The sequence below is a fragment of the Fukomys damarensis genome, unplaced genomic scaffold (assembly GCF_012274545.1).
Source record: "Fukomys damarensis isolate Sample0158 unplaced genomic scaffold, DMR_v1.0_HiC HiC_scaffold_118, whole genome shotgun sequence".
Lineage (NCBI taxonomy): Eukaryota > Metazoa > Chordata > Mammalia > Rodentia > Bathyergidae > Fukomys > Fukomys damarensis.
The window spans coordinates 127,785-139,025 of NW_022901030.1; the positions used below are offsets into that span (position 1 = coordinate 127,785).

At 35.6% G+C, this 11,241-nt stretch overlaps 2 protein-coding genes across 2 annotated transcripts in view; both read left to right on the plus strand.

Moving 5' to 3' along the window:
* The first annotated feature begins 1,392 nt into the window (after nt 1–1,392).
* Nucleotides 1,393–2,310, plus strand: LOC104864847 (olfactory receptor 10AG1). Its single transcript, XM_010628068.2, has one exon. It carries the CDS (start codon nt 1,414–1,416, stop codon nt 2,308–2,310), a length of 897 nt encoding a protein of 298 aa, XP_010626370.1. The 5' UTR covers nt 1,393–1,413.
* An 8,828-nt stretch (nt 2,311–11,138) lies between these two features.
* LOC104864887 (olfactory receptor 10AG1) overlaps nt 11,139–11,241 on the plus strand; it is a 957-nt gene continuing 854 nt past the window's right edge. Inside the window, exon 1 of the mRNA XM_033760602.1 lies at nt 11,139–11,241. This exon is cut by the window's right edge and continues 854 nt beyond it. Coding sequence (XP_033616493.1) covers nt 11,139–11,241 — 103 coding nt within the window.

Genomic DNA, 11,241 nt, shown 5'->3' on the forward strand with positions numbered 1-11,241 from the left:
CAAAAGTACAACACAATAATAATAATACTAAGTAAAATTTTTCTAAGCAATTAATCACAACCCTGGGGGCTAATGACTTACTTTCTTATATAATGCAGATAATTAAACTATAGAACCATCACTAATTAATGATCACTTCCATATTGATCAATGGCATTTTCACAAAAAATGTCACCTAATTCTGACAAATAAGAAAAACAAGAAATGTAAAATACCTTTTCTTACAAGTAAAGAGGCTTCATACTCACATAAATAAAGAATATTTTGTTCTATTTTTATCATAAACTTCTGAGCGTTTGTCAAGTCATTGTTAGCGTCAATATGTTTATTTCTAATAAGGAGTGAGCTTATAATTGTTTACCCAGAGAGGTGACAGAGGGGGAAAACGAAGACTGTGGTATACACAGCAGGCAGCACTGGGTTTAACTTGATTGCCAGTACCCCTCTCTCCACCGGACCCACACTCACACCCACCTTACCCCTGGCCTCCCTGGGCCTCTTGGTTCCTCCTGATCACCCTCTTTATTGCTTCCATCTGCACTGAACTTTCCAGGCTATTTGCACTGAAAATGCCCTATTATACTCTCTACTTTTTACAAGGCCAAAACATAATTGTGTCACTAAATATTTTCCCAATTTTTTCAATATTTTTAATTACTTGTGATTATGAATTATATGATAAAGAAAATTATCCTCATCTCAAATAATGGGAAGAAATGGGGAGTTGAAAGAAGCAAAGAAAAATGTTCATTTCACAAAACTCAAAGCATTTTGGAAATTTGCATCACAACAAAATAATAAAAGTTTTAGGAAATAAATATGTCCGTTGTCCATATTTGCAATCATGTAACATATGCATGTATTAAAATACGATGATATTCTTATTTAGTATATACAATTTTATATTGCTTTATGTGAATTTTAAGAAAAGTAAAAAATGCACCAGAGGACATGTTCCTTGATACAGTGCTGATGAGGCACAGTAATGAGAATTCACGGAGAATTACAGTATGATTTCCAAATGTACAGTAAGTTAAACTTGACGTGATCTGACAAACCCATGGACTTATCTTTAGTGATTGCCCATTTTTCCACTGTCTGTGTTTCATACACCGTGATCCAGTTGGTCCTAAGTTACTCCGAAGGCAAACTAAATGATTCAAAAGAAATTTTGAGAAAATGCATAGAGCAATGATCAGCACCTAAATTAGCAAAGTTTGTTGTAAATGAAGAGTAAACTTCTTACAGTGGTAAAAATGATAAAGATCATGAAAATGAGGTGAGCGAGCTTATTCCTTTAGAGAATAGGTGTCTATTTCAGTAGTAAAAGAAAAAAGAAAATGTGTACTGAGTTTACTCCCTTCACAGATGAAAAGCCCAGCAAACCCACCAGAAGGAAATCTCACTGACCAGATGGGATTTGTTCTTTTGGGATTCGGCAATATTCCTCACCTCCAGTGGTTTCTGTTTGGATTGTTCTTTCACATCTATGTAATTGTGTTGTTGGGAAATGGAACCATCATTCTAATAACAAAACTGGAACCTTCTCTCCAGAAACCCATGTACTTTTTCCTTGGCAATTTCTCCTTTTTGAAAATCTGTTATGTGTCAGTGACTCTACCCAGGATGCTCATGAACCTTGCGACCCAGAGAAGAGCCATCTCTGTAGTTGCTTGTGCTGCACAAATGTGCTGGGTCCTTATATTGGGAGCCACCGAGTGTTTCCTTCTGACCGTGATGGCCTACGACCACTACATGGCCATCTGCAACCCTCTACACTATCCTCTTGTCATGAACCGCAAGGCCTGCACCAAGCTGGTCATTGGATCCTGGATCAGCAGCATTCCGGTCCAGATAGGGCAGACATTCCAGATTTTCTCTCTCTCCTTCTGTGGCTCCAACCAAATCAACCACTTCTTCTGTGACATCCCCCCACTGCTTCAGCTGGCCTGTGGGGACACGTTGGTGAATCAACTGATGGTCTACATGGTTGCTGTGTTTTTTGTCTCTCTTCCATTTCTACTAATCCTAATCTCCTATAGTAAAATCCTCTCCACAGTCCTGAAATTGCCATCAGCCACAAGTCGGTCCAAAGCCTTCTCTACCTGTTCCTCTCATCTTGCGGTTGTGATCTTATTCTTTGGATCAGCCATTATTGCATATTTAAGACCAAAATCCAGCCGATCCTCAGGAACTGATAAAGTGCTTTCTGTTTTCTATACTATTGTGACTCCCATGTTTAATCCCATGATTTATAGTCTAAGGAATAAGGATGTCATAATGGCACTGAGAAGATTAGTGTTCAAATAATTTGTGGAAAACATGAGTTTTCAGGACTTGCTTTCTGTGTATATATATATATAAAGAATTTACAAAAGATATCTATTTTCTGTTCTTTACGTTATCTGTCTTTGGCTTTCCATGTATATATAAAAAATTTCAAAAGATATCTATCTTCTCTTCTTTATCTTGCCTGTCTTCACAGTAAAGCAGTTTTTCCATATTAAACTTTGTAAGGTTGAGAGATTTTTCTGTATAAGAATTATCAAAGTGTCACCAAATCATAAATAATCCCATTAACAATTCTATAATTGTTTTGTGTAATAACCATTCTCAAAAGAACTATTGGCATTAATGATTCAATGGATTCAGTTATACTGCAGAGACTGTTACTATGTAAACATATATTACAATCACATAATTCATCTCCATATGTGTCTGCAATCTTTCTAAATGGAAGATATGTTAAAAATAGTAAATAAAACACATACAGATATATTTTGATCTAAAAACAACCACTCTAAAAATTAATTCTTATTCAAAATTTAGCTCCTATGCTGACTTGTTTGATGTTTCTGAGCCTGGGTGTGCACTCTTCACCTGTCTCCTTTAGCGATAGTCCTGGAAGGGCTACGTTGTTGCCAGCTTCTGATCTGGGATGATTCCGCACATCACATAGCACCGTGGAAACGACTCTGTAGCAGACATCCCTGCCCCATATAATCAGGCTGCAAGAGGCACAGCCTACTTGGCTCTCCATAATTCTGCTGCATTATATAGGGGTCTGACCAAAGCTTTATGTGACTCAGATGGGCGTGTTAGACAGTAGGATGGGTGAGCACAGCTCCTCTGCTAATGGCTTCTACCAAGACCCAAGTCCTAGTCCAGGCAGTGGCAGGGCCCTGCTGAGATAATTTACTGCCAAAGTCAGCTTGACTCAAACTAAATTCTTTTCCTCTGAATTATCTGTTTGTTCTCTTCAGCAAGATATGCTAGTGCCTCCCTTTTAAGGCCCTCCATGCAATACTCATTATCTCCAAGAAGCATATGCTGCTCCCCTCCTTCCCATCCTTGTAATGAATAAACACAGCGGGTCCTTGGTACCCAGCGAAGCTTAGATCAGGGCAAGACCCAGCTTTCTCTCTAAGTCTCTGCATCTGCATCTCCTGTTCTCCCCACGGTCTCTACAGCGTCTGTGTAAGATGGGAACCCACTGCAGGGGTGTTCAATATTACTTCCAGGTTTGTTTCTTGTTCAGGCAGCTGCTTGTAGCATTCTCCTTTTGAGACGATGGGTAGGGAATTGGAGAGAAGACTGCAGGAGCAGAAGGGACCCTGGACGTCAGGCCACATTCTCAGGAAACTAATTAAACATGCAGGGTCTACTCTGGCTTGTTAACCACACCAATTCCAGGAAATCCCCTAAATTTTGGGCTTCATGTTGTTTACAAACTCGGTTGCTCTAATAAGAGCACTACAGAAATGATCCATTTTATTTTCAGAAAGGATAATAGTTTGTGAATTTTAAAGAATCCATTTTTGTCTAGTCAGTATACCTCTGTGTTGTCACAGATCTCTTTAATATTCCCCTCACAATGACTTTGGATTCTGATGTTTATAGTTGCCTTTATTTCTGAGCTATATTAGTTGTGACTTGTCTCTGCTTCCTTTTCAGTCCTCAGAAAATACATAATGTTTTGAAGTTTACAGATGACAAGGTTTTTAATCTTTCAGTTTATAAACTCTCAATTGTTTCTGTTTTTAAATTTTTTTCCTTCTGCTTAATTTGCCTGACTGCATTATACTTTCCTAATTTGTTGAGGTTGAATCTTAAATTATTAAATGAAGTCTTATTTAATAGAAATATTAGATGCTATACAACTTCTAAAATGAATTCTTTTAGATTTTATGTGCCCCATTTACATTAAATAGATCACAATAACAGAACATTCTCCAAATACTTGAACACAAATAGCATGGTTCTTAATAATCTATGAGTGACATAAAATTCTTAGTGATTAAAAAGTAAAATACACTGTATTAAATTTTATAGAACATACTAAGTATTGTTTAAATGGAAATATATAGAGCTAAGTGATAGTAGAAATGTAAAATGTCTGTTATTAATAAACTAAATTTGCACATCAGGAAAGTTTAAAATACATAAAAAGAAGAAAAATACTAAGCAAAATCCAATGCAATGCATTTGTTCTACAATCAAACATCAGTGGAATAAAAACCTGGAAAACAAGAATAAAATAAACAATAGTGCAGCCATTCGGCATTTGGTTCACTCATGAAGGCTGAGTGTTGTTTCAATTTCTTGCTGCAGGTCAATGTAAATATTATATGTCATATTTTGTAGGTCATTTTTGGTGTAATATCAATCTAGAAATTTACCTACATGTCTGAGACCCCTAATTGTTTCTTACAGCAATTTTAATTCTTTCAATGTGTCTTGTGATATATGTGAAATAGAGTGTTAAGTCACTGATTTTTAATTGCTGTTTTAACTCCCTGAATTGAAGTGATTTAAAAGGGAAATAGGAAAAAATATATGCATTACACTTTATAATTATCCTGGAAGTGATCTTCACCAGGGATCATTGCTTCAGTAACTTTTAGTTGATATTTGTTGTCACCACCTTTCAATTTAAAGACTGTCTCGTATATCTTTCTTTTTTTTTTTTTTTCCACTCTGGCTTTTTGAGACAGGGTCTCACTATGTAGTTCAGACTGACCTGGAACTCACTATGTAGCCCAGGCTAGTCTCGAACTCATAGCGATCCTCCTGCCTCAGCCTCCCAAGGGCTGGGATTACAGGCATGCACCACCATGCCTGGCTTGTCTCGTGTATCTTATAGGGCAGGACTCCCAGCAACAAGGATAATGTTGAAGTTATTAAGTTTGTTCTCTGTGTAACTCACACTTTCTTCTTAATTTAGTTTCTGAAGACTTTGATAAGAGATAAATAAACAATTCACCTAATGTGCTATAGCAACGCTGGATTCTATTCTAACCCTGAAATTTTTGGTGTTGTCATTTATTTGTTTAGTAATTTGCTCGAACTAATTTTAAGAGAATTGCTTTGCTTTTCAGTGTGATGTGCCTGATACTTTTGTGGGGGGGAGGGTTGGAATTTTTATTTATGTTTAAATGACTCACTTCACATACTACCCACAATGGTCCACGGTGATTTGGTGGTCACACAATGGTACTGTCCTAAGCCAGCAAAATTTTTACCATTTACTGATGAATCCGTGGTTGATTTGGCCAATGTATTCAAATGTCATTAATTTATTACAACTTTGTGCTAGGTTTTGCTTTCTGCCTTTAAAAGCTCACCATGGTCAACCCAAGAGTTCTCTGGGCTCTTACATGAGTGTGTGCAGACTTGAAGTTGCACATGATCTTCCATATCACAACACATATGACTGAATAGCCATTTTCATTCTCTCTTTCCCCCCAAATCCCTAGTAAATGTCTTTTCTAATCTGTTTCAAAGATTGTGGAGTCTGTGCAGTAGAAGCAATACCAGCTTTGCTTATTTATTTACACTGAGGTCGCCATTATTTATGATGCTAATGTTGGAAATGGTAACCCTTGGTTCTTCTTGAAGTTTCTGTGCCTTCTCCAATAGTCATAAGGAAGCCACCTGCCTTCCAGCCCGTGGAGGCCTGGTGAATCTCTTCCATGCAGCTCAGACCATAGGGAAGGGTTCTTCACGAAAACAGCTCACTAATGTTCTTCTCATGAGCTTGCTTAGGGTTTCTCAAACACCCTGCAATTGCTTTATGTCTATATCATTCTAGGTTGTAAAAAATATTAATTCCTATTTGTTATATATAACAGATTGCTTCATTATGGGGAATTGACAAATAAACATATATACAGTGCATCTTAATCCTAAAGAGTGTAGTTGGCACGCGTACCTTACTTTACCATTTTCTGAGTTCATCTTTCCTGTCCTTTGGGAAGCTTGGACTCATGTTTGTTGGAAAGGTGCATAGGTTTTTGGAAGAAGAGAATATGTTCTTTTAAAATGCATGACACTGGAGAGCTTGAACACTTGAATACAAGCAAATATCAAACTCCAAACCCCAACTCATACCTTGAGAAACTCAAATATGCATCTTTGATGTAATAATAGAATGTTAAAGCATACCCTTGCTACAAGATAATATATGAAAAGTATTTGTCAACAGAGACAGGGATTCTACATTCATACATCACCAAAAGCAACAATCCATGAAATCAAACATGCACTTTTTATTTCATCGATATTAAATCATTTTATTCTATGGTAATATTCTTAACAGAATGAAAATACAAACTACACAGTCAATAAAATATTAGCAAATCACATATCCATCAAAATAAATATATGTGGGCCACATAGAGATCTCCCTAAAAACACCAGCATGAAAAGAAATAGACTAAAATATATGATGGGATTGAATAGATGATATACATAATTTAATAAAAACATATATATATACATATATATATATGAGTTAAATAATCACATTAAAGATGATTGTCATCATGGACAATTATTAAAATGCAAATAAAATAAATCAATACTGCATATATACTTTAATATCTAGAATTAAAATAAATTAATCATAACATTATTCAAAATTGTAAGGTATATATATATATATATATATATCTTATTTATACATAGATATGACTACTAAGTATGTTTCAAAAATATAATCTTTCATTTCTCTAAACTTTAATCTTTAATTTGTGTGCACATCCCAGGCTGCTGCAGATGTGTCTAATATTCTCTTCCACTGAATTTTTTGAGTTTGAGTCTGTGTGTTTGTGTGGGGTGTCTGCAGAAAGCTATTTTATTTACAAAATTCTATTTTATTATTTTTTAATCAGCCTGAAGAGGTGCTTGACCAGGAACTCTAACAGCAACCAGTTGAAATTCTACACTGCAACAATTGAAGAAAGTTAATGGGAAAATTGACCAATTTATTTGGATTCATAGCAATCTAGCAAGTCCTGATACTTCATGGCATTGTCTAAGTGACTTTCTATTAGATGATCCCAGTCTGCATCATGTGTAATCTGGACTCATAGATTTTTAATACTTTCAACCACAGAAATGAACAGAGAAAAATTATAGAGAGTGGTAGAGGAAGACAGCCCTGGCTGTGACACTGAGGGCTTGAGGGGCAGGACCAGCCGCGCCCTGCCTTTGGGATGTGCCCTGGGCGGGGCGTGCACCCCTGGACAGAAGGTTTCCTACTTAAAGAACGCTGCTCTGACTAGACGGTGCGTCAGAAGGAGGGGACCCTAGGCCACAAGTACAGGCAGAGTCCTAGGTTTAATGAAAACTCCAGCTTCTTGATCAATCTCTGTCTTTCACCAGTCAACAAAGGTAAGAAATTAACCTAATTCCAGACATATAAGCCCGAGGTACTTCTGACAAACATGAAATTTATTTTTACAAGATCTTTCACTTTTAACATTAGCAAAAAGATGAAATTACAGAAATAATTTTAAAAGGAATACTTCCTTGATTAGCTTATCTCAAAACTGTTCTAATATTTGATATTATTAGACGGAATGAGAACAAAACATAAAATCTCTTTTAGTCTAAAAAGCTACGATAGTAAACACTATTATCACCACCGCTTGATAACCTTTTTGGGTTAATATTTATTAAGTGAATAAAATGTGGGAAACACCTACTTAAGCATTTTACATGCATTAGAGGTAAAGATTTTATCTTATGAAACCAGAGCTACCTTTAACAGAGGAGCAAAAAATATTGAGTGGACATTACTGAAGAGGTGGAAATACAATGCTGTCAAAGTTACTCCCTCTGCTTTTTCTCTTTTTCTGTGCCTGGGTTGGAACTCCAGCCCTTGTGCTTGTGAGACGGTGGCAAACCACTGAGATAAATCCCCAGCCCACTCCTGCTTCTTCAGAGGTAATATTTGCGAAAAACGAAATAAAATTTTAGAGAACTATTAACATGTTTTCAGTGTTACATTTAGAGACATCTGCCCTGGAGAAATAAATCTTTCTGAAATGCATGTCCCAATAACTACTTTTATTTAATTTCATGAATTTAATCAGAGTATACTCTCTCTACACAGTGATGCTTTTGTTAATGTAAAAATATCTACACCAAACCATTGTTTCAAAGGCGATGTAACTAAAATAAACAGGAAGTATTTAATTAAAACACAAGGTTTGAATTTACCTTAAATATCTAATGCTATTTACTGTAAAAGGATACAGAAATTTCTAAAGTTTTCAACAGTGACAGAAACGAGTGAGAAATTTGAAGGATTTGTGGAAATTATTTTGGCAAGGTCATGTTTAGAATATGGCTACAATTTAAATAGACTTCGGTCATTACAACATTATTTTACATATTTTTACACAAGATTTTATTGAATATAACATTGCTGTTATATTTTCAAATCGAAATTTGAGGTCCTTTCGTTAAATAGAAAAAACAAAAATAGTGATTTCAGTTGATGTGCAACTACGCTCCTGTGTTTTTAAAATATTAATATCTGTTTTAGGAACTGATGTAATTTCCTTGGTAAATGTATACGTCTACTTGAATGGGAGGGTAACATACAGCACAGCAAAGGTCCTTAGAGAAAGAGATCAAGGAAAAGAGGAATTGTTTAGGAAATTTTGAGAACAAGGGTTAGAGAAATGAATGAGGGATATATGAGCAGGGTAATATCCAATAAACTGATGATTCAGTCAAGTTTTCATTATTGTCCATTCTTAATATTGGATTTAATTACATAGGAGCATATATGCTTGTAATTTTAGCATGCTACTTTAAAATATATCTCCATGGTATAGATTTAAAGGCTTGAAATCGTATTTCATAATGACCCTTATTATATAAATTTGTCTTCCTTGGAGTTGTGGTAAGAACATTTTTTACATGTTAATATCACAATTTTCATTAATTGCATAACTACAGAAGAAACAAAGAATCCTGGCTACTTTGATATTTAACATTTCAGGAGGAATAACAAATACTACTCTATTTCCATTGCCAATCACGGAAACCTCTCAGGACTCCCCAGGCTGGAATGCAGCGTTGCTCCTTCATTTCTCTCTGCACTTTGAGAATGAAATCCTCCCTTCCCTGTTATCCTTCGTAGCCCATGGTTGGCCTGTGTCTCCAGTGTGCGGTGTGCTAGCCCTTTTGTGTTTTAGTCAAAATAATGGAGATTTAATTGAGTTTATTGGTACTCTTTACGTATGCAGTAGAGTTAAATTCATCATTAGGTTCCTGTACCTTTACATCAGATCTTGGTTCTCATTTTTCCCCATATCCCTGCCCTCCCTTCACCCCCTCATCGTCTCCTATTTACAAAGACTTTATTTCCATGTTTTCCTTTTCTTTTCTCATATTTTTCCTTATCCCTTATTTCCCGAATAGTTTCTCTGGCTTAAAAAACTAAAAGTGAAATGAGATCCAAATAGTATAACTGATAAAGTAAAATAGGAAGAAAAGGACTAAAGGTTTAGGGGAAGTGGGAAGGGTAGGGAAAGGAAATAAGGGACACTGGAAACTTCATAGCTAGTATTTACAACAAGGACAGCAGTTATTTATTCAAGACTGAATGACTTATGCCACATCCTACCGATAGCCTGATCGTTATGTTCAGCAAAACACCTACTAATGAGAATAAAAATTCAAAACAAGAACAAAACTCGAAAATATATCATCAGTTCTACATAGTCACTTCCCCCACACACACACACGTACACAAGGCTTACAAGAAGCAAATGATTTGACTGATTTGAAATTTATTCTAAAAGTCAAAATTTCAAGTTCTACGGAGCAAATATACTGTGTGTTATATGGAAAGCGTGTACGGTGTATATCCAAAGAAACTCTAACAAAGGCATAGAGATAAATAAAGCATAAATACATAATCACAGGGCAACGTGCTTGTGTGGGAACTTACAGACACATGTGATGGGTCAGACTGAATGAATAAATGCGCTCTGTAGAGAGCAGTACTGAGGATGTTAGTGAGAATGTGGATGATTTCAGAAAGAAATCGCAGAGATGAACTGGGGCTGATGTTGGTTTTATAAACAGGCTTTGTTCAGAGCAAACATCTGCAACTTGTATTTTACCACTGTTTTTTTCAATAGAGAGACTGCTTCTTTACTCTTGACCTTCTGTGGGGAGGAAAACAATCTTAATTATTTCATACCATTCCAGTTCTTTAGCAACAAGCCAAACTTGACTGCAAAGACTAAGAAATGTACGTGTTAGGATTTCATAATTTTTACACAGTTATGAAAAATATTAAAGATTACATATCATATTATAATATTGGGAAGTCAGTTGATATCTTTTTAAATAATAAATTCTGAATATTAAAGCTAAAAATAGGGATTGCCTTATCCCACATCACTTAAAAATTATAAATATATACTTCCTGAAATTACTTTCAATATCTCAAAATATTACTGTGCAGTGGGATCAATTTTTAATTAAGAATAACGAAATGGACATTGACAAGAACAACAAATAGAATGGAATTATTACTGTAACTGAGCAAAATTAAAATTTTGCATTTTTGAGTGTTCCTGTGAAAATGTCAAGAGAAATGCTTCCTTCTCAAAAACAAGCATAAGTGAACAAAAGCAGACAAGTACATAAAATTTACTTATGAATATACATAAAAAAGAAAAAATATCATTCACTAAAAATTCATAGCTCATAAAAGTCATATGTTTTGATCTTACAGAGAATTGAGAAATTGGGAAAAACAGCTTTGTTTTATATAACAAAAGCTAACCAGAGAGAAATAACTTCAACTTCTGTCTGAATTCTTCCCACAGATGACACCTGAAGGGATGCATGCAAGAGGCAATGTTTCCACTGTGAGGCACTTTGTCCTGCTGGGGTTTTCGGACCTTCCAGAGCTCCAGGGCTCTGTCTGGG

Excerpts from the sequence above, each read along its gene's own strand:
- LOC104864847 (XM_010628068.2), top strand. The coding sequence starts at position 1,414 with ATGGGATTTGTTCTTTTGGGATTCGGCAATATTCCTCACCTCCAGTGG.